Here is a 23,797-nt window from a genome sequence, read left to right on the forward strand (position 1 = left end):
CATGAAACTTCTCACTCTGAAGCTCTGACCCTCCAGCTCAGATACAGCACATCTGGATCCAGGTGATTCAGGTCTGCTCTGGTCCCTGACACATGTCTTTTCTGAACTGTCCTTGCTGTTTCTTCTAAACCGGCAGCGACGCTGCAGAGTGAAAAGAAAGCTGAAGTGAAACTGCAGCCGGTTTCTCACCTGGCTGTCCTGACTGCACTGGACGCAGACTGACTCTTTGTTCTGTGGCAGCGCTGGTGAAGGACGCCATCCTGAGTCTCTGGGCTTCAATGATGTCAGACAGCAGGAACCAGATCCTGGAGGACGCATGTGAGGTGAGATCTCAGAACCTTTTTGTCGGCTCTGTCACAGCAAGGTCAGAGGTCACTCAGACCGTGTGTGTTCCAGGGCTCAGATGATAAAGGTAGGCGGATGAAGAGGAAGGAGAAGAACAGAGTTGCAGCTCAGAAGAGTCGCAAGAGACAAACAGAGAAAGCTGACCTGCTGCACCAGGTGTGTGTGAAGGTCAGTCATCTGTCTGACTCAGTAAAGACTCTTCTCTTTAAAGGAGAGAGTGGATCCGAAAACGGAAGAAAAATATCTCTTCCAGAGTTCAGATCATTCTTTTGAGCAGAAAAATCCTGTTTCTGTAGTTTCAGGTAGTTTCTGTCTTACTCTGATTTTAAAGTTTACAGACTGACTCTCCTTCCTGTCTCGTCTTCAGGCCTGTGAGCTGCTGGAGCAGAGGAACAGGAAGCTGAGGAGAGAGGTGACCACGTTCTTCTTCTGCTTTATTATTATTGTCGTGTTCTGGACCTGAACCAGCACTTCCTGTCCTCCAGGTGGATTTCCTGTTCGAGGAGCAGCGCCTGCTGACCGAAGCCCTCAGAGCTCATGAGCCTCTCTGTCCCATCATGCACTTCCTACTGACCCCGCCCCCATCTGACCTGCAGATGGACATCATGGCAGCCTGCTCTGTGTGATGCCAGCAGGCGGAGCCATTCTCCTGCCTCAGAAACAACACGTGAAGAGCGTCATCCAGTGGTCGAACAAGTTCCCTCAAAACACACCAGTAAAAGATGAGCTCATCCACTCCTCATTTATTATAATTGTTGTTGTTGATTCTGATTTGCTTCAACTTCACCATTCATGTTTCTAAATCAGTCAATCAATAAAAAGTTTTCATAATTATAAATAATATTAATATTCTGCTAATAAGAGCGATAGATTCTAAAATAAATTCAAGAATAATATCAATATTATAACTGTAATAATAAAAGTACACAATAAATAACATTTGCTGCAGCTCTAAAAGTGGTTGGATATAATTTTTTTGAATTATTTAGAAAAATAGACACGTTGAAATTAATAAATGAAGACAATGATAAAGGGAAACTACTCCGTGTGTCATGAGTGTCCTGTGATTGTGGACATCATTCATCACGCTGCAGGAAACCAGCGGCCTTCTGAGATGTGACCTCAGCAGGCTGAAGGTCGCTGATGTGTCACGGCGGCTTCATTAAATGTGTGGAAGCTTCTCTATTGTGACCACCATGTGGTTATTTAACACTCAGTTTCTTTTTCACTTTTCCTTCCTCCATTGCTGCAATCAACTGAAACATGTCACTCCTGCAGACTTCTGGGAAACTGAAGTATTAATCATAATAGGGGCTTTAGAAGATTCTTAGAAGATCAGACTAAAAAAATAGCTTTGCAGCCATTATTCAGGAAATGATGAAAGCTAATGATTAACAGCATCTTTTTTTTTTTTTTTTTACAAAAACTTGAGTCATGATGCTGAAATGTTGAATTGTCTTCCAGAATCAAAAACCTAACTGTGAAACCTAACTTAGACTTTGGAAATATTTCCTGTCTAAATGTGGCTGAAATAAACAAATTCATGCTCTTTGTTTTCATAATTTCATTTTAATAAACTTGTTGTGGGAATCTCAACCTTTTCCCTCCATGTTAGGACCAAGAAGCTTTTTAAAGGCTGCAGCACCTTTTAACAATTAATGTGATGTGAATAAAAATGTATCTTCAGTTATATTTGGCTCAATTGACGTTACCCATCATTTCCCAGCTTGTGTTACAAATTTCACTTGACTGTTAAATGAACATAATCCATCAGCTTGAATTACTGTTGAATGAAGGTTTCAATTGGAAACATGAAGCAACATTTCAACATCAAGTTTTTGTGGCATCAGACAAATTAGGCAAGCAAGCAACATTTTTAAATGACCAAAACATGATAAAAATGTTGAAAATGAAAAATGAAATAATAAATAATGAGAAACAGAACTATCTGAATGTTGGACCTTTCTTCTTTTGTATCTTGATGAAGAAATCACTTTCATTTCACTTTTTTATTTCCTCAATGATTTCTGAAACTTTACAGCCATCAAAAATGAAAAATGATTTCATTTTTGGACCGCATGACCTTCATGTTCAGAATCTTTCACCAGCAAACGGCCTGCTGTGTCAAACTTCACCCATCTGGCCCGACACACACCATAAAACAAACACAGCAGCCCAACTTCCTGAAGAAACAAGCCATTTATTCCCGTCATGACATCACTGATGTGTGTGGGAAGTAACACACATCACTGCCCTGGTTCCTGGGAATGCAACACACACTCCCTCTACATGTGCATGAAAAAATGAACACTCACACACACATATGCAGAAACATTCACAAATACACACCTTCCATCCATCATTGACACACACGCACAGGCACTGAAATACTGCCAGACTTCTGGTGAACTCCTGGTTCACTTCTTAGTAATTTCACAGTCAGAGTGTTGCAGACAAACAGCAACCTCAGTTTGTGTTGGTGGAGTGTGAAGCTTCAGGTGGAGAGATCAGTTTCTGTGACGTCCACAAAACGTCTAAATTGGATTTCTTCTTTGTCGGGAAAACACCAGTTTGTTTAGTTTGAGGACAGCAGCAGAATAATCAGGTCTCTCTGAGCTCTCTGCTCTCCACAGTGGTCCGGTCCGACTGAACCAGCACCAGCTGGATCCAGCTCCACCAAAAACTGAGAGACAGGAAGTGATCTCCGAGCCGTGTGAGCTGGTTTTAGCTTCTGGTGGTGATGGGGCACCCGAAAATAACGTTTTGTGATGTTTTTCCAACGGATGAAACCAAAGCTTTCCCATATTTTGTGACTAATTTCACATAAAGTTGTGAAATCGAGAGTTGTGGCTGCCACATTATCTCCCCGGCTGCTGTTTTCTGGTTTCATCTACTTCGTTCCTCTTTCCTCAGTTTTATTTTCCTCCTCTAATCATCTGAGGTCAGACTGGGAGCTCATGAACTCTGTCAGTCCTCGGTGACGACCCCTCCCTCTGAAACAGGTTTGCTCAGAGCGACAGTACTGTTATTTTCAGTGCTGGGGGGTCAAACTGATTCTGCAGGTCTGCAGGTGAGATGCTGGTTGTGATTTCCTTCAGCTCGGACAGAAACGTGAGTTTCCTCTTCTCCTCCAACTGATGTTGGAATTCATGTCAAAATGTTTCCACTCATCTGATGCCGTGGCATCTTCGTCCCTGACAGTCGGAGAACGCCTGCCTTCCCTGGTTTCTTTGTGCCAGCAGAAGATGTTCCCGCCATCAGCTGACAACTGGCTGACTCTGAGGTCTCCACTTCCTGCTGAGCCTTCACATTAAAAGCGTGTGTAATGTGAAGCCACAGGAGATGAAAAGTTGCTGACAGCTGCGGCTTCACAAACCAATGTTACATCAGAGCAAATCGAGAATTTGATAACTGATTTATGACAAGATTTGGTTTCATTACGTGCCTAAAATCTGATCACACGATACACAATGAAACTTTAAGTTTGTCAGTGATAAATGCAGCGATGGAATAAATACATCATACAGTGAACGTAGAAATATAAAAACACTGACCATTTCATTTAAAAAATCTGATTTGAATATAATTGGTGGGAATAAAAGAGCTGTGATATAAAAGGGTCCATTTGGAAAAAAAATTAAATAAAAAAATAAAGATCCTCTGAAATAAATGAAAATGTTAAATATAAAATGAAATAAACTTATTTAATTGCTGCATTTATTTAATTCTGTATCTTCTTTGGTTTCGTGCTCAGGGTGGATTTTTTTTAGCAGCTGATTCAGGAACCCGTGTCATCTCTCTGAGCCGTGACCTTTGACCTCATCACGCCGGATGTTGCAGGACAAATATTACAACAGACGTTGCATCGCCGAACTGCCACTTGTGGCCAAATTTCATCAGTCAAGAGAATGACGAACCTTCTTCCTCCCCCTCTGTGTGTGTGTGTGTGCAGGTACAGCAGCTCCCGTATTGGCCAATAGCCCAGACTCAGAGTGTTCAGGTTTCACTACAAACCGAATCACTTCCTGTTGGTTGACCAATAGCATCTGAGCTGGTCATTCCTGCTTGGTGAGCGGCTGAGATGTGCCCACCAGCTTCCTCCAGTCGTGTTGAAACTGATCATGTGTGATTTGACTTCTTCTTCATGTACTTTTCCACAAAGTGCTTGAAAAATGAAAAAGCCCACAAATGTAATAAAAAGAGATTTCAACAGCAGTTCTGCCGCAAATGAAAACACAGGAACCAAATTTACACAAACGCCGTTACGTCAGATCCTGATTCTGCTGCCGGCGTTCCGACGCAGAGAAAAGATGGACAGCAGAAATGTGCTGCCGTAACCAGGTGACATATGACTCTTTGGGAGAGAAGAGACCCAAGAAAGGAAAAATAAAATCTGCACGTTACACAATGAATGACTGAAGAGTGAGGAGCTGAAACACAGAGCAAAAACACAGCACTGATTTATTTTCTCGGAGAATCAGATAAACTGATGCACCCTGGGTAATGTAGTTAACATAGGGCACATGCAAACAGCACAGAACCTGATCTGGAGTTAAATTTTCTTTTCCTGCTTCAGGCTGGATCATGATCTGGGCTCAGCTGAGGTAAAAAGGCTTCTTCATGACACGTAACTGTGATGTAATAGAAAACAAAATGTCAGCAGCCCAACAGGTCGAGCAGGAAACCAGGAAGTTTGTTATGAGCTGAAATGAACATTCCAACATGGAGTCAAGTCCAAACAGTTCCCTGAAGGAACGACGCCCCGCCCACCAACCGCTGTAACTCCTGATGACACACATTTTCATCCTGGTCCTGGATCAGCTCCTCATGAAACTGTCCACAGATTACTGAGCTGATTCATTATCAGGAAACTTGGATGTCTGATTTTTGTTCCTATTTCAGTTTAACGCTGCGTAAAAATAATGAAGGATGCAGACCCTCAGCTGCCTCTCTGCCCTGACATGTCCAGTCTTGTTGGGCTGATCTCAGATGTTTCACATGAAGTTGTTTGTTTTGAACTTTTCTCGGATCAGATTTAATTAAGTTAGTTTGTTGGATGAATGTGATGAGGGTGATGAGGCCACAGCAGCATCTTTCATTTCCTCTCTGCCGTCTTCAGATACTGAACATTATTCATTGTAGCCTTTAACATGCCCAGTTTGTTCAGGTGCATCCAACACAATCATTCACTAATCAGGACGAGTGGGAGTGCAGCTGCTCTTCTTAACTTATCCTTTTAATAACGAAGCATCATGTAGAATAAAATAAAAAGGTCCGTATGGAGAGCAGCACTTCAGATTAGACTGTGAAAATAGGTCATATAGTTTTGCTTGTTTGTTTTTTTAAACTTTGCTCCTCTTCAGATCCAGATCTCCAGTCTGATTATTTTTATTCTGTGTCCTTCAAAAATTAGTCTGTACCTTAAAAATGACATGAGCATTTTTAATATGCAATACATATTTTTAATTATCAAAGTATCAAAAACAAAAATGAACAGAAGTACACATCGGTAGTGCGGTTGGACCTGACAGATTCAGACTACGATGCTCCAGCAGAAATAAAGCAGTCTGCAGCAGAAGGAGGCACAGTAGAGTACACAGCTCAGTAGCAACCAACAACAACAACAAGACAACAAACTACAAAAAACACACACACACACACAACGAACACACAGACGCCTGCGTCCTTTTCACCGTGTCACTCAAAGTTGTTTTCCTCTCATGAAACACACGACAAACATGAATCTCATCTGAAACACAAAACACTTCAGTCTATCACGAGCCAACAAACAGTCAAACCTTCAGTTTGTACATTTAAGTGTTTTCTGAATACTGATAACCAGAGTTTCTCCTCTTCACTTCATGTTTTATGAGAAGTGAAACTCTAATTTGTTGCTCTTTGTACTTCAACAGTTTGTTTGCACAACAAACCACATTTTTTCTTCAGGGATTAGTTCATTCCTGTATGGGGGGGACTGAGACTCAGGTGAGGTCCAAAACAAACTAATATTATCAGAGCAGAGTCAGACGTGTTGAAGGACAACTTCTGACAGCTGCTGACGAGCTCAACATAACGTCTATCAATAAATAAATATAAAGTTCTTGTTTTGTGTGTTTGTTTTCTTTTTTTAAAGGAGGCTTCTGGTGTTTATATACAGTTAATGTGCAGTCAATACAATAAACAGACTTTAGGTAGAAAACAACGTGAAAAAAAAAAAAAACAAAACACACTCATACTCATGTAGCTTAATCAGGATGAACAGAGCAACTCGTCTGTTTAAGAGGGAACGCAGTGATCATCAGAATGGACTCACTAAATTTTATACACGTGGTTTTTTTGGACAGCTTTTGCTTTTAGTAGTTTTTGAATTGTTCTGAAAGGTAAAGTGTTGTCTGCATTAAGGAGTACGTGGTCGTTTAATGCTTTAAGTGCAGATCAGGTTTCCCTTTGTGACCGCCAACATCCTGAACTCACAGAAAGAGGCAGAAAATAAACATGTGGCCTCGACTTCTCCAGCCGGTTCACGTCCTGAGTGGTTAGTAGCAGCAGATTTAGTTTTTCATGTCGTACAAAAGGAGCAGACAGGGTGGATACGGTGATCACATCATTCTGTAGTTAACAATAAATAAATATTTCATTTCACACACACTTTTCTTTTAGAGTCTGAACTCACATCATTCTGCTTCTGTCTGTGTGGGCGAACACTTCAGTTTTGTGCCTTTAAATCAGACTTTGGTACAAAACTCAGCGCTAAATCAGAATCTATTCAAAATACCTGAAAATAAAAAAGCAGTTTCTTTTAGTGCTTTAGCGCCCGACCTGTCCCCGACCTGTCCCCGACCTGTCGTATGTCCAGATGTCCAAATGCACGTCAAGGTGTCCGCTGAATGTCACCTCTTGCCCAGTCAGGAGTGCCGGTCTCAGAGTGTTGGAGGTGCTGCGGTCGTTTCCCGCCACTGTCTCTAGCAGCTTTGTGGCGTTTTGTTTTTTTTCACTGTCATGAGTCAACATGGCGGCTCCGCCTGCGTCTCCAACAGTGTCAGCTTCGTTGGAGGAAACAGGCGGGGCAGAAGTCTCATAGGTGAGCGGGGCACTGGATGTGATCCAGGCTGAGGAGGCCTCCATCCAGAGGAGCCACCGTGGAGGTGGAGGAGGTGGAGCAGCTGGTGGAGGAGGTGAGGCTGTGGAGCTGGAAGGTGTTCTCCTTGATGTGCTGGATGAAGAGGTTCCGCTCGTCTTCGGGCGTTTGGCCGTTCTGGGCTCGGACGATGCAGGTGGGCCGGTGCAGGTTCAGCATGTAGACCAGCTGCTGCTTCTGCTGCTTCAGCTCCTCGATCTGGGCCTTCAGGTCGGCGTTGACGCTCTCCAGCTTCTCCGACTCCTGCAGAGACCAGATCAGTTCGGTGACTCACTTTAAGGCTGAGAAAGTGAACTTTATAAAGAAAAGCACCAGAGCTTCGTGTGTCTGCTGACCTTCTGCAGAGACTCCGTCTTCTCCTTCTTCTTGTTGCGACACTTTGCAGCAGCGATCTTGTTCCTCTCTCTCCTCCTCTTCCTCCTCTCGTGCTCCTCGGTGGTCAACTACAAACCAGAGACATGAACTCATGATTGAGCCTAAATGCACACACGCCCTCAGTCAGGAGATCCCAGCACGCCGCCTCACCTCTCTCTTGATGCCCGAGCCGCAGGCCGGCTGCTCGGACGCCCGGTCCGAGCTGGAGCTGGCGCCGTCGGAGCTCATGTCCACGCTGAGGCCGTTGGACAGCCGCTTGGTCTGGATGGCGAGACGCAGCTCCTCCTTGACGATCGGCGTGAAGTTGGTGAAGTCTTCCAGTGTGAGCGAGCCCGGCGGGGAGAGGCAGGGCACCAGGGCGGAGCAGCTGATGTCGGCCAGCGAGGGACCCGAGTGCTGCAGCATCATTCTGGACACACAAAGCAGGACGACAAAGGTCAGGGACGGACACACAAAGACCCACAACAACAACAACAACAAGAAACAAAAGACAAACTGAAATAAAGCGTGAACTCAGACAAACACAATAAGTTTGTGTTGATGAACGTGTCAGAACAGGAACTGCTGAGCTCAGAAGAACAAACTAAACTTCCCAAAGCGCTCAGTCCGTTTCAGTTCACTGGCTCTTCCTTCGTGTTCAGCTTGTTCATACGAGCTTTAAAGATCCGAACCGTGAAAGAGAAGAGCGGACCGACCTGTTGGAGTGCGGGAGTCCGTGAAGACGAGCCGGCTGCGGACCTCAGGAGCGGACTGTCGGTGTCGGTGTCGGCCGGTCTGCCTCAAGTTGCGTTTGGACTCGGCGCGTTGCATCACCCGCTTTATAAGGGCGAGGGGGGGCGGGGCTTGGTGACGTTAACAAGAAGGGCGGAAGAGCAGGGAGAGAGGGGGGGTGACGTCATCCTATTTATAGAAGGCTGATCCTGCGATGATGCAATCGAGCAACCCCGAGCAGTTCTGCCCCAACTGCCCCCCCTCCATCCCTCACTTAACTCTGTCCATCATCTCCTTTCTTTTTCAGCGTCTCCTCTCCTCGCAGCCTTGACCTTTGATAAAGTTGTGAAGTAGAGTTAGAAACTCTTCCTCTCCTCTCTGTGTTAACGCAGACGTTAACGATGGTTTTCTCTCCTGGAGGTCTTCATGAATGAGTGAATATCCGGCAGACAGACAGGGCGGGACGACTGATGGCGTCCATGATGGCTCTGATGTTCGGCAGGAGAAATGAACGTTTCAGATTTCCAGACTCAGACTTAATGAGTCTTAATCAGCTGATCTCTCTGACTTCCTGTCGCTAGTGGCGATGGTTTTCACATCAGAAGAGTTGAATTCTTCCAGTTCCACTCAGAGTCATTACGAATATCAACAGTTCGAACATCAAGACGACCCATCGTCCAACACTGGACCTGTAATCAGCCTCATGTGAAAGGTGTACGGATCCACCCCCCCCTCCGCCATGGTTCCTCTCCCGACAGCCTTGACCTCTGACCTCTGAGTCACCAGTCCCAGACCTGCAGACCTGAACCAGGACTGGCTGTATGTCCTGCTCCCGAACAGGACCAATGTTCGGACCCTGCTGGATTACTTCCAGGATGACACTTCAGAGCCAGTTTCCTCTGCTGGCTTCTCTTCTTTCTTCGTCTTCCTTCCGCTCAATTCACTTCCTTCATTTCAGCTGCTGCAATCTAGAAGCTTCCAGTTTCTCCTCTCACTTTTGTTGAATCTGGTTTTTCTCAGAAATATTACTCAAGAGTTCGGATGTTGTGAAATGCAGAACCCTAAACCTTCACGGTGTTTCACCCAAAATGAATACATCAGGAAACGTGTCTTTGTGCAACGGCCACTGTGCCTGATCCAGAAATCTGCTTGTCTTCATCCACTCCGGGTCACCTTTGTGCTGGTTTTCCATTTAGAGTTCTGCTCATATAACTCATTGTGTTATCGAGCCGTTCAGCCATAAAACAGTTAATAATCAACCAGACAGCGCTCCGGTCCACCCTTCGTTCTGCTGAGACGAACGTTTACGTCACTTTCAAGATGAAACCAGTTGGACAAACGTTTGTTCTCCAGAAAGGAAAGTGAGAAAAACTCTGAGGTATCAATTTCTCTGACTCCAAACTTGCCCAACACAAATTACCATCACTTTGATATATATATATATATATATATATATATATATATATATATATATATATATATATATATATCTCCCAACATTTTAGTTTAAAACTTTCATATTTTACATTGAAGGCCTAGATTAGGTCATTTTTTGAGTAAATGCCCATATTTCATATTAAAAAGGTCCATCTTCCACATTTCAAATAAATTAGAGTCCTTCTGTGTCAGCTCTGGTTTTCTTTTTGTTTTGGTTCATGTTAAAGAACTGAAATCGTGAAGTGACCTTCAGGAGTCTGAGCTGACGGAGCACGAAGTGACCTCACTTGGTCAGTTGTTCAGCTGCATCATGACACATCAGACGTAACAGGTTGTGGGTCAAGAGGCCAACTTTGAAGTTGTGGCTCACTCAGCTGGGATGTGCGAAGAAAAAAAAAAATCACTTCCTGTTTTGAGAAGGTCCCAGTGGCAGAATCAGGCCGTCGTACGTGGTGACTCCTCCCACCAGGCCTGGTCTTACCAGCAGAAGGAGTTTGTGCGACTGATTCCTCCAACAGTCACATTTAGTCGAGTCCAAGAACAGGAAACTGGGGAAAAAAAAAACAAAACAGCACCTATCCAAGATAAAAGGTCACAAATCCGACAAACTAACCCAACTGAGCTCTGACTCCCATCAGGACGATCAGCCCCAGCTGAGGGCAAATCACAGCTGATGATCAGGACTCAGTGAGACCTTTCAAAATAAGAGTCTTTGTCAACACTTGAGTTTTAATTTGGACAAATAAAACTACACTGAAACAATCGAAACATGGCTGCAGCTGAGGGATGTAAACACACACACACGCTGAAACCTTCATGAGGTCAGTGTGGTCGTCCAGAATCCAGATCAATGCTGCGGCGTGAAGTCAGCGCTGACCCTGCTGCCTATTAATATCACATGATTGGAGCGCAGCTAAATGTTACGTCCTCTATTTTTACATGTGAAGGGTTTGAAGTGGAGTCCTTCCCCCCCGAGGCCTGAGAGCCGCCGGCAACATTAAAATCCAAAACGACGGCCTGAAGAAGGAGGATTAAGGAGCTCATCACAGTCTGACGGCCATCTTTGACTTTTCAAACAAGAAGGTGGAGCTTACCTGCTCTGTACTTCGTCTGTCAGTCACACAGTAGCCCCGCCCCCTAATGCTCACCTGGCACCGACCTTTGGACGGTGTGGACCTTTAGGACCTAAAGTTTAGGTTTATTGGTTTTTGTTTACTTTGCTGTTTTGGGGGGAGATGTTGAATCTTCCAAGTTCTACAAACTTCAGAAAATCTGAAGGTTCAGATTTGGCTGACCCCCCCTTGACCCGTGTGGACTCTCGCTTTCACCTGCTGCCTTTCGCTTCCCTTTGGGTGCGTTCGTTCACTCAAACCAGGACTGAGTTTCACTCTGAGAGCGGAGGGAGTTTCTCACACGGAGCAGAAGGGAAAGTGAAATCGGAGGATGACGTTGGGACACTTTGGGGGGAACGAGCCCCCCCGTGTGTGTGTGACCTGACGCTTGTTGTCATGGTTACAGTGAATGACGGAGGTCGTCAAGGTCCAGGTGATGATGGATGCCGAGATCTGGATCTGGATCAGGTTGTTGTTTGGTTTCCTGTTCTGAGATGGCAACTTTCAAATGAAGTGAAAGTGTTTGTGGTGACGAAGAGGAGGAGGAGGAGGAGGAGGAGGCTGCCCTTCCTCACCTTGTCTCTTCCCGGCTCCCTGCTGGTTGCCCGGTAAAGACATCATGAGGATGAGAAGCTTTATTTCCCGGAAAGGATGAAGGTGATGTAATCTGCTCCGGCTGAGGAGGAGGAGGATTTTTAAATCAAATAAAAAAGAGAAATAAAATGTTTTTAGAGTACTTTTTTTTGTTCAAATTATTATTATTTTATTTTATATGATGCTTTTCATAAATATAAAATACAAAGGCAGTTTAATATGGAAGTCTCCTGCCACAACAACAACAACAACAACAACGTGTGAGATGTTCATTTTGTTTTATTTCATTTTATTGTCCTCCTTCCTGAATCAGATTACGTCACCCTTTCCGGGAAGCAGCGGCTCTTCCTCCTCCTGCTCCTCTTCATCACGGAGATCCGGGAAATACCTCCTCCTCCCTCCTGCTGCAGCATCACGCCACTGAAGATGAAGATGAAGATGAAGATGAAGCGGGGTGGGGGGTGATCGGCTCTTCCTGTACGTGTTAATGTGGTAAAGGGTTTTCCTGGCTACGGCGGCCGGACGGGATCATTTGCATTTTCGATCTGAGTAAATTCGGAGTTCCAGTAAAACGCGTTGGTTCCTGTTTGCTGGTGTAGAAGCTGAAGAGTTTTTATTCACCGCAGTGTTTTTATTTATTCATGTGTTCAACACATCAACACACGAACACACACACTGTGAAAACACACAGTGAGGCAGATCTGATGTGATGTGATGATGTCACCGCTCTGACCTCTCACCTTTGACCAGTAGGAGAAAGTTTCAAAATAAAAGCACAGAATTGAGGAGCCTTCACCCACAGCAGGCTTTGTGTTTTTAAGGACTTAAACATTTTGTGTATTTGTGTGCATTATTTCCTTGTTGTTGTGCGACAGAATCACTGCAGCTCAAATCTGAACAATTTCTCTTCACTGTGTATTTGGACTCTGCTGCGGTGACCCAGTTTCCCCCAGGGCTCATTAAAGACACACACAGACACACACAGGACTGAGCTCTGCAGCAGAACAAGTTAAAGGTTCCAGCAGGAAGCAGGGAGGAGGAAGTTTGTTGTTGCTGACTTGTTTGTGTTTTTGTGTGTCTCTGTTTGTGTCATTTGCTGGAAAGTTTCAGGAAGTTCTCTTTCTGATTTCTGTCAGTGTGTTTTTTCTGTTGTGTGTTAAAATCATCAGTTTGTTTCTGTTGTTGAGTCTGTTATTGGTTTCATGTGACAGGTGAGGCTTGTGCTTCCTTTCCTACAGGTCACCACAGCATCACCACAACGTCACCACAACTTTTTCAAAGATTCACCAGTTCAATGAAAAAGTTTTCTTCCTCTGTAAGTAAAAAGTTGAAGTAATTTTGAAATTTCTGTTTTGCTGGAACAGATTTAGTTCTGTTCTACTTTATTTGGTTTAGTTTGACATCATTTGATTTATTTCCCTGAGAAACATCTGGAAGGTGTTTGTTGGTCCTGTTGTAGTTGTAGTGTGTTATTCCTGCTCGTTGTGTGTCTGCAGCAGTAAATATAGTTTTAGTGACGGGTCAGTGACGTTGTGTCTTTGAGTCTAAACGGCCGGCTGACCTCACGGCCGGAGAACGCAGCTCGGACCAACGAGGCCAGAAAAAGATCTGCTGCTTCATTCCTCCTCGTTTCCTTCCCTACATTCCTCCCCTCACTCCGCCTCCTCTTCCCTTTCTTGTCCGACGTCTTTTCTTTTCCTCATTCTTTGCCCCCCCCGGGTCCAGCTGCTCCACTCACAGTTATTTATAAGGCCTGAGCTGCTTCACTTAAAGGACCATCCCACCATTATTCCCAGCTCAGTTATTCTGCCTTTCTTTCTTTTGTTCTTCCTGATTCGTGAATGTCGTCTGATCCGAACATTTAAATGGATCATCCATTCTTCTTTCCACAGCCAACAACAGACTTTTTTTCATTTTGAAGGTTTGAGGTTTATATTGAAATCACAGACGACTTGGAGGTCTGGACCAGAGGGGCCGTTAAGGTCCTTCAGGGGAGGGAGGGGGCAGAGGGCGGGGCTGACTGAGTGATTGACAGCTGGGTCAGTCCTGGGCCCGCTGCAGGTTCAAGAACCAAAACCCCGTCAGACCAGATCGGTTTCAGGTGTTTGCTTCTGGCTGAGTGTGAGGCGGGGCATTTCCTGTTAGGGCCTTTGAGCTGAAATTGTGTCTAATTATAGAAGAACCGAGAATGAAGTGCAACAGGTTTTCACTGTTGTTTGTGTTACTGTTGAGTCATGATGGCAAACAGTTTTTATGAAAGTGAAGACGTGAGTCATAAATGGATTTAATGAGTTATCTTAAAACCTTTTGTTGAGAAGTGACGGTTCAACACTTTCATGATGTAAGAGTCTGAATAACAACAACACAGACAGACACACAATAACACACAAAGCACACATTCTTTCATGGTTAATGGAACAAAACACAAACACACTTTAATGATCAGAGGGTTAAAACTGCTTTTTACAGAAAATCTTCCTGCATCTAAATATTTCTATATATAAAATAAATATATATGTATAATAAATCCATTTACCTTTTTCTCTTGTACATACTATTATTTCATTTTTACATTTCAAAATCAGACATTAAAACAACACACATTTTTCTACTTCTTTTTTTTCAACTGTTCTTAAAAATATGATGATCATATGATGTCATGTCAGTGTTGAAGAAAAAAACATAAATAAGGATCAATAAATAAGAAAATGAAATCAACATCAATGTTTTTAAAAATCCTGCATTGATTTGGTTTAAAAAATACATTTCCAGGTAACAAAAATGAGGATGAACTCCCAACTGAGACACAATGAGCGACTCCATCAGGATTTCCCATAATTCCTTTGGGCCAGCTGCCGCTCATTCATTATGAGCCCACTGTTTATGTTTACACGCCTGTTACCGCGGCGACGGCACCTTCACACGCTGCAGACTTCCACCCCTGGTGTGCAGACAGACAGATGGGGGGGCGAGAGAGGCACAGAGAGAGAGAAGGTTGCTGGACACTTCATATCCTCGTCTCCTTTCCTCACTCAGGCTCAGTCTCTCCAAATAAACAGCTGACACCTTCGTATTTTCACATCTTTAATATTTAGTGTGTTCGGTTTCAACATGTTTATTTTGTGCTGCTGTAAAGTTACACACTGATGTGTGAATATCAGATTAAACTGCGTAAACAGACACCAGGATGAATAGTTGTTACCATGGTAACAACTGCTGTGGCCCCAAGTCTAGAGCAACCCAATATTATGTCATGCTAACAAAAAATAAAAAGTATATCCATGTGTTGTTTCTTTGAAACCATTTTTATCTTTTTTCTTTAAATGTTTCCCGCGCTGAGAGATGACCTAAAGCGGAGGAAGGAAACCAAAGAAGGAACACTCTCCAGGAAATGGACGTGTCTGGGGATTCCCAGGATTCCCGGCCCAGAGGCCCCGGCGTCACAACCTCCACGGCTCTGTGCTGTTTAATTTTGGCTCATGTGAACTGCTTCTAGTGGCCTTGGGAGCTGCAACAGACACACACACCCTGTTTTAAGAGTCAGTGACGTTCGCCTGGTCTTTATTTGTCTTGCTAAACTCTGGTGTAAAAGGACATTACGTCACTGGAACGTTAATATGTCAGCGTGTAAATAGACTCGTAGCCAAAGATGCTAATATTAGCAGCTGTGTATTTTATATTTATACATTACTACATTCATTACTGTTCACTTTAAATATGTGAAATGAGTGGGAGTGGGTGGTCCAGTCTGTCAGTCACACAGCAGCCCCGCCCCCTAGCCCCTCGCCTCCTTCCTGCTCTGTTTCCCTCTAAATGGAGCATCCTTTAAAAAATGTTGTATTTCAGACTGAGACCATAAACTCATCAGGGAGAAGGAGGGACATTTTCCCATAGACTTCAACACAGTCTGACTCCACAGCCAGTGGAGTCGGCTGCTGGGGGTCAGGTCCAGGTCTGACACTCGCTGTGACATCATCCAAGTTAAAGTGTGACTGAAGTTGCGCCTGTTTTCTGGCGGACAGGCTGCGTCCTGCTCTGCTGGATAATGACTCGACTTGCCTTTCTTTGTTTGTGTTCCAGCAGCATTTTGTTGGTTCATTTTTTCCTTCGTGTCTCTGAGGCAGCGTGACACAGCAGATATCAGCGCCCATGTGACCCGGTTTACATGATCTCCAGTCACCTCTGCTCTCATCTCACTATGACTCATTTTCATTGTTGCTTCAAATCGGTTTCATGCTTTGTCATGGCTGATGAAATCTCACCTCTTTTCAGGTCACTTCAGTTTGTCAGCACAAATATCTGAAGTATTTACTCTGAGAAAAGCTGATGTTTTATTCTGAAAGGTAAATAAAACTGTCATGAGCCAATTATTAATCCTTTTAAAGCCACACAAAGGCTTCAGTTTTTTCCTTACTTTGTGTTTTTTATTTTAAAATATTGACTCAGTTCAGACTCTGTTCTCTGGAATCAGAAAACAAGAACTAACTACAAACTGAATGTTTCCTCCTTCTCCAAAGAAAAGTTCCTCTCATGTGTTTGGGTCCTTTCTGTCTTTATCTGATCAGGAGTTCTGCTCAGTAATGATGAAAAATCAGCTCCAGATATCTGATTGTCTTTATTCTGTCAGCACAATAAGCTGATGCAGACTCTCTGATTGGCTGTGACATCACCCAGCGAAGCCAATAGGAGCGTCTGATGTAGAGATGTGACTCTGGAGGTCACTATCAAAGATGGAGGATGAGAACGGACGGATAAACACACAGAAGGAAAGCAGCAGAGCTCCATTCATTTACTTTTTCTTCATATTTCCTTTTTTGATCTCATCGAGTCATCTTCTTTTTTTTCCTCATTTTATTTTTATTATTTTATGATATCATGTTGTCCCAATTCTATTTTCATTGTTATACATTATCCATCCATCTATCTCGGTCTGTGGGTCAGTGTGGACCAATCAGATTGCTCATGTGAGGTGACATCATCCCTCTGATCAGTACTATGAGCTCAGTCTGTATCATCATGAATTCCTAATGAAGGATCCTGAGGCAACCAATCAGAAGAGGCCTGGATTATCAGGTAATGAGGCCTGACTGCTACCGGCCAATTGGATTTCAGTATACAGCTTACAGCTCAGGGGGATCAATAATGCAGAACACACACACACAGATGGCCTTATTACTGTTACAGTAAGTGAAGAAGTCTGATGGAAGCAGAGAACACAAACGGAGAAACAACGATGATCTCAGTCTTCTGTGATTCACTGCCAGGAGCTGTGAGTCACTTCACCCTGAAGTCCAGAGCCCGATTGGCTCAGACCCTGCGGGTCCGTTTCAGGTTCAGTGCTGATGGAAACAGTATTGATCATCTTCAGTGTAACTCTGTTTTATTCAAAAGTGAAGATCATCAGCTGCTCTCTGGTGGTTCTTCCTGTTTCTTCCTTAAATAGAATCAGCTGATCTGTCCAATCTGAAACTGATCAGATCAGGCTCAGGTCACATGACCTGACTCAACGAGTCACTCTGCAGATTTCAAAGACAAATTAAAACTCTGTCTGAACTTTATTTACAAAGGATGATGAACAATGAGCATGACAGTCTGTAAAATAATGATAGTTTATACTGATCCATGAAAATGACTCAGGAATCAGATCACAGCCTCTACACCTGGACCTGGACTGTAGGGGAAGGACAAGGTCCAGAGGCCTGGTCCATATGAGAGGTCGAGGTTCAGCATAAGGATGAAGGCGATCCACACAACACACAGCCTGTCTTAGGTATAAGAAGGCATGTCACACGTTGTATGTTGGAACTGGTCCCCATCTGATTCCTCTTTTCATCACAACATAATTGGTGACCCCGACGAGATCGAGTTTGGATCCTGGGCCAAACAAACCTACATCAGTGCACACTTTGATCTCAGCGTCCCAAACCTTCGTTCTACCCACTGAGCACCAGGCGACTGGAGGCCTTCCACTTTTGGAACCAATGAATATGATATGAATACGTATTAACAGGATTTTTGTAAAACTTATGATTAAATAATTATCAGTAGTTGATACATATTTACCACATTTCCATGTGAGCTGTGTGTCTAGACTGACTGATGATCACAGATCAACAACAACAACCAGAGGAGATAAAAGTTGAGTCAGGGTTAGATGGTGAAATCCCGCACAGCTCTCACTGTTCTGCTGTTTCTGAAATTAAAAAATCTTATTTTGAAATCGGGCAACGAGTGTCTGGAACAGTTGATAAACGTGACTGATGATTTCAAAGTTTTCTGGGAGTTTAACCGGCTGTAACCTTCCTGCTCACGTCCCGCAGCAGCTCAACAACAGGGGGATTTCCAGCTGTGACCCACAACCAGTCACTGAGGAGCTCAGCCGTACTGTGGTGGCGGCTAATTTCAGCTGTTTATGCTGAACGTGACTCAGTCGCTCAGCAGATAAAGGCCCATTTAACGGGACAAAGCCTCCGTTCTGCCTCCGACTGATGTGGCTCCATTTCAGGATCACAGAGTTGTTTGGGCAGAGTCACAGTGGCCCAGTGGTCCGCCCCGTACACCGCTGCCACACTTGTTGTGTGTTTTCAGCATCTGGGGGGTCGCGGGGTCGCTGTGACTGGCAGCTGATGTGGCTGCTTGTGAACTGACTGAATGTGTGTGTGCAGCTCAGCATTGGCTTCCCACCCCAACCCCAGAGTCCAGGTCCAGGACGGAGAAGTTTGAACATACAGCTGGAAGAGGTCAGGAGTCAGGATGACATCATCATGACTGACACTGAACCAGGAAGAAACAAACAGTCTGAATATAGCTCATCATGAATCAATAAAGCGGAGGATTGATTGGTGTATCGATGCCCCCTCCCCCCCCCCGAGGTGCTGACCCTTGTACTTCTGTGTGGCATTTTGCTTTCATGGCTGCTGATATAATTTTTTCCTCGCTGGCTTTTTCCACTGTTTGCACATTCAACATGATAAGCTGTTTCAAAAGGCCCCACAGGGATTTACCAGAGATAAAGGCTGAGGAGAAACCTGTGGGAAAAACTGTCAGAGCACACGAGCACAAACATTCAACATCCATCATCTTCATGAGGAAATATCCGACCATGTTTGGAAGGTGGGTGAATAAACTGGAAGAACTGATTAATCTTTAGGTGGAGACAAACAGACTCTGCTGCTGCTGATTTAAACTCTTCCTCCTTCCTGCAATGACCCACACCATGCGTCAGGTGCTCCCCCCCAAAGGCCGAGAGGTAAAACATTAAGTTCCTTCAAACACTGACTGTTTTCAGACGGTCGGGATTAAAGTCCCGAACCTTCAAGACTGAAAACCAGCAGCAGAGAGTGTCTTATGAACACACTTTTAGATTTTAAGATATTCCTAAATATGGTTCAAACTATGAGTGAGAGCCTTGTGTTCTTGGTCTGTCCCATGATGCTGTGAAATAAAATCAGGTTGTAACTTCATGACTTTTCCATTCAGCTCAGTTCATTACTGATGAAAAAACATCGCTGAGTCAGAGCTCCGACACCACCAGCTGTTTTCCAACAGGCTGGACCAGATCCTGGTCCCTGCTGCTCTGTGGTGAGGTCCAGACAGGAAATAGTTTATCATTCAGCTCTGGGACAATCATGATCACCTGATGTCTCCTGAGTTCACCTGAAACCCACTGGGAGTGTTTATGTTTAACTCTTCATGAATCACAGGCTGAAAGAAATCTCTTCCTGCTGGGCAGAAACTTTCCATGAGCTCTCTCTCTACCTGAGAGGTGCTGCAGTGATGCTGTTTTAATCAGAAAAACCTGCAACAGGTGACCACTGACCCACAATCAGCTGGACTGGAACCAGAAACCAGGCACCGCCTGGTGGGTCCCCCTATGTGTTCTTTCTGGGCCAACTGAATTTAAATCTATGCTCCTCTCCAAACTAAATAATCTAAATCCAAGGAACAGAAGAGGGAGAGCGCCCCCTGCTGGACGGACCACATAGACCAACTGCATGTTTATATTTTCACTGGGTGTAAATGTTTTATTGTGAATGTCTCCTTTTGTATACATGTAGAAAGATACATTTGAACACTAAATATTGAAGTTGATACCTTCAGTTTGTCCTGATATTCTCACTATGAAAAGTGCAAAAAAAAGAAGCTAATTGAAGAACCTCCAAGACGATAAAACGAGATTCTGGTTCTGGTTCTGGTTTGCTTATCTTTTTGTTTTCACAAGCCAATGACACATCAGCTGACTTCAATCAAAAGTTTTTCGGGTTTTTTTTGCGATGGTGCAGTTTAAAACTGGGAGAATCTGTCTGAACACTCACCATCACTGATAGAAAAGAGTAAATTCATCCTAAGACCTGATTCAATTAATTAAAGTCATGTCATCGTCACCATGGAGACCAAGTCAGATCAGTGGCGCCACAATCTGCACACTTTCAGCATCTTCCCCCCTCTCAGGGTGAATTAAAGGACTCTGGATCCCCTGAGGCTGCGTCTCCAGTGTCTATCTCAGGCTCTTTGGTGACTACGACCTCAATGAAAGTCCTTCCCTCCTTCACCGTGTCGCTAATCCATCAGGGCGCCGCCCACTCTCAGAAGACGCAGCCTATCAATGTTTTCAATGTGGACGTTTCCACTACCGCCAAATGATGACCAGCTGCTGCTGGTCATTATTTCTGCAGCTCCTGTGGCGCGCTGAAGGTCTCGTAGACGTTGGCTGCAAACTCCTTCACCTGGTCATTCAGCAGCAGGTCCTGCAGAAACCACCAGACCGGCCGACCGACAGGAGGAGGGAGAGAACCAACCAATCACACTTCCTGGTGCGTCATGTTAATGCCCTGACTGTGTAACTGACCTGATAAACCTGCTCAGACCTAAAAATGGCAGACTCAGACAGGTGAGTCTGACTGAAAATAACAACCAGTTTACCTGAACAAAGTGACTGGGAGTCTCACTGCAGATGGTGTTTATCTGACCGTTGATGATGGGGATGATCTTCGCCAGCGGCAGACTGACTACAGACAGACTGGACACACGCACACAGATCTTTGATCGACTTACAGGTTTTAGCAGGAAACAGAATAAACTCCCACTAAATGTGAAAAGAACTTATCTTTTTTTTTTTGTGTCAAATACAAACAGTCCTCGCTCCAGTGGCTCACCTGTCAGGTGCTGAGGTGGGGGCGGAGTCACCGGGAGGAGGGCGGAAGAACTCAGCCAGGTTGTCAAGGAGACGAGAGAAGCCCCGGTTCAAACAAGCGTTCAAGACAGTGGTGAAGTCAGGGCTGCAACCAGACACACACATTCAGGACGTTCCCAGGTAAACGCATAGATTGGAAAGGTGGGCGGGGTTTACCTGTCCAACATATCCCTGGTCTCATTCAGCAGCCTGATGGTCATGACGTCATTCTCTGTCAGTCCACATGCCTGCAGAGGAGACAACACGGTTACACGCTGAGCAGCAGAGTCTGCTGACACTCGTGTTCTTTGCGTGTCTATGCAGTGACCTGGTCAACGAGTGCATTCTCATCATCAGCCAACATGAACCAGGACAGAGAGCGACCTGAAACCGCCTCTGACCCCACCTCCACCTCCGCCCGGATCCAGCCCAGCTGCTGCTCCAGCTCCAGCAGGGACAGACTCTGCTTCAGGGACACACTGGGGATGCACAGGCGCACACACAACAGCAACAAATACACTTTACAGAAATCAGGGATTATTCTGATTGGTCATTTAAAACTGCTGTCTGATTGGTCTGGACTTGGTGACGTTTTCCCTTGTTTTGTTTCTGCTGTTCCATCTTTACAACTCTAATTTGAGTTTTAAATGTTTGGTAGAAGTAATTTATAAATTTGACATCACCTTAAAGTCAAGGAAATTCTTTATTGTACTATTTTCTTATGTCTTAAAGAGTAAACAATGAATATAGAAACGACTCACCCTCCCAGTGAGTTCTGCACTGCTCTCTTCACAACCATCATCAGCTCTGTCAAACCTGAACAAACAGACAGACAGGAGGATTACTAACTGACACACTGGACTGAACAAGACACTGATGTCCATCCTACCATCTCCGAGTAGATGCTGGATACTGGACAAGTACTGCTGCTGGACATTGGGCGGAGCCACAGGACACTGGAGGACAACACAAACAAAGTAAACATTAAATATCCTCTTTTCAAATGCTTTTGAAAACTAAAACAAATATCTGAAACCATCAGCGAGCTCCTCACCGCTCCGTTCTTCCCTATAGAGTTGTCCAGGTACAGATATCCTCCGATGATGTTCAGTTGGACTCTCAGTAAAACCACCAGCATACAAGTGCTGTAGACGGCAACGATGGTGCGAGTAAAACCTGGACACGATGACACGTTTAAGATCAAACACTGGGTCTCCGATCTGGAGTCGAACACTAAGAAAGCTAATTCATGAGATTATTTATAGCTGATTTGAATTCAATTCATTCCTGACTTCAAACTATGGTGCTGTCTGATCGAAGGGAACTTACTGATGATCTTCAAATCCTCCCAGATCTCCAATTTATTGGCTGGTCTGTGGGGCAGAAGAAAAAGCTGCATGACTGTCAGTTTAACATCAAACCCTTCTTAGGATGCAGCAGAAACAATCACAGCAGTCTAAAAAGAAGTGATCCATTGATTGAACTGATAACAGGCTCTTCTCCTCACTTGGTCTTCAGTAGTACTGTGAGATTTTCTGAGTTGAGTTGTGTGACAATGGCTTCTCTCAGTGGGGGGAGCATGGACAACACTGTGACACACAAACACACAACGGTCAAGTCCAACAGCTGAGGCAGACTTCTGGAGCGTTAATACTCAGGACTGATGTGTCACCCGTCATGTTGCAGGTCCTCTGGTTGCTCTCAAAGTGGAACTGTCTTCTGGCCTGAGCGATGTACTCCGTGGCCTCCCTCTCCTGGAGCTCCCTGAGCTTCTTCTGGGCATATTTACCCAGGAAATACACCCCTGGGGAGGGTCACCAGAGGAGAGGAAGGGGGGTGACTTCTACCAAGCACCATTTAGAAATAATGAAAGTTCAACAACACTTTGGGACCAAGAATGTCCACTGCTTAACGAAATGGAAAAAGATCCTGCACTGAACAATGAGGAAATGAACGAAGGTTTGAACAGACAAATCAGAGACTGTTCAGCAGCTAACACCTGCATATTAAAGCAGCTTAGCTTCAACATGCTAACGTGTCGAGTCAAACCAAAGTCCATTCAACTTTCTGCCAAATGAAAGAAGCTTTTCCTGGTCAACTAAACGTCAATCAGTCCAAGTCATTTAAAAACACAGTTAAATAAATACTGTCACGTTAAACACACACAACACGTTATTCCGATAGTGTTAAAGTTAAAGTAAACACGTTACTGTGAGTTTATCCAGCTGTGATCTGTTAGCCTGGAAGCTAACAGCAGCAGCAGTTACCTCCAACTGCAGCTCCGGCGAAAATGAACTTCCTTCTGTGACGTTTAATAAAATCCCAAACAGACGAAAACATTCTGAGTCACCGAAGGAGGCACAACTCAAAGCCCCAAGAAAAGACTGTCCGTGTTTTCACTTCAAATATTTCACTGACATCTCATCTGAGCTGCGGCTACATGCTAACATGCTAACATGCTATCAATCCGAGCACCGGACGTCATTTTGGTTGTAATTTCAAAAGAAAACACGAAGAGCTGAGTCTTTCAGAATAAAAGGTACCGACCACAGGCAGAAAAATAAAACAATAGCTCATCAAAACTCGTTTTATATCGAAATGTTAATTCATTTTCGGGTGAAACTTTGATTATTAAGTATTTAATATCGCTATCTGTTCAAACAGCGGCTTCTACTTATATTGTATAGGAATTACAACTATTAAATGGATGCTTACACGAATATTAGCCAACATTGCGTGTTAATGAATAAAAGTCTTTTCGCGGTAAGTTTGATTAAACAAATAAAATGAAATAAACAACCGCCTCAAACGATGCCTTTATATTATAAATAACGCGCCTTTACTTCCGGTATGCTGCCGCCCCGGAAGCTCTACTGCGCGTCTGCGGAAGTGTTCCCTCCTGTATTATCTTCC

General features: G+C 44.3%; 3 protein-coding genes across 4 annotated transcripts; 1 reads left to right on the forward strand and 2 right to left on the reverse strand.

Annotated features, from left to right (window-relative positions):
- Window positions 1-77: 77 nt before the first annotated feature.
- Window positions 78-1,332, forward strand: batf3 (basic leucine zipper transcription factor, ATF-like 3). Of its 2 annotated transcripts, none has more exons than XM_029496726.1 (4): window positions 78-323; window positions 397-513; window positions 713-757; window positions 831-1,332. In XM_029496726.1, exons 1-4 carry the CDS (start codon window positions 279-281, stop codon window positions 969-971), a joined length of 348 nt encoding a protein of 115 aa, XP_029352586.1. In that variant the 5' UTR covers window positions 78-278; the 3' UTR covers window positions 972-1,332. The 2 variants fall into 2 exon arrangements, with proteins under 2 accessions (XP_029352586.1, XP_029352587.1); XM_029496727.1 differs by having other exon boundaries at window positions 397-501.
- Window positions 1,333-5,790: 4,458 nt separating this feature from the next.
- atf3 (activating transcription factor 3) lies at window positions 5,791-8,642 on the reverse strand. The gene is made up of 4 exons (XM_029496636.1): window positions 8,554-8,642; window positions 8,009-8,267; window positions 7,819-7,926; window positions 5,791-7,726 (listed from the first exon to the last, which is right to left on the reverse strand). The coding sequence occupies exons 2-4, from the start codon at window positions 8,264-8,266 to the stop codon at window positions 7,421-7,423; spliced, it is 672 nt and encodes a 223-aa protein (XP_029352496.1). The 5' UTR covers window position 8,267; window positions 8,554-8,642; the 3' UTR covers window positions 5,791-7,420.
- Window positions 8,643-19,688: 11,046 nt separating this feature from the next.
- On the reverse strand, window positions 19,689-23,689 carry pex3 (peroxisomal biogenesis factor 3). The gene is made up of 12 exons (XM_029496634.1): window positions 23,152-23,689; window positions 22,557-22,688; window positions 22,392-22,473; window positions 22,214-22,257; window positions 21,939-22,060; window positions 21,774-21,840; window positions 21,646-21,700; window positions 21,213-21,363; window positions 21,062-21,132; window positions 20,868-20,990; window positions 20,635-20,731; window positions 19,689-20,459 (listed from the first exon to the last, which is right to left on the reverse strand). The coding sequence occupies exons 1-12, from the start codon at window positions 23,222-23,224 to the stop codon at window positions 20,376-20,378; spliced, it is 1,101 nt and encodes a 366-aa protein (XP_029352494.1). The 5' UTR covers window positions 23,225-23,689; the 3' UTR covers window positions 19,689-20,375.
- Window positions 23,690-23,797: the final 108 nt, after the last annotated feature.

This window comes from Echeneis naucrates, chromosome 24, assembly GCF_900963305.1.
Source record: "Echeneis naucrates chromosome 24, fEcheNa1.1, whole genome shotgun sequence".
In the NCBI taxonomy this organism is placed as follows: domain Eukaryota; kingdom Metazoa; phylum Chordata; class Actinopteri; order Carangiformes; family Echeneidae; genus Echeneis; species Echeneis naucrates.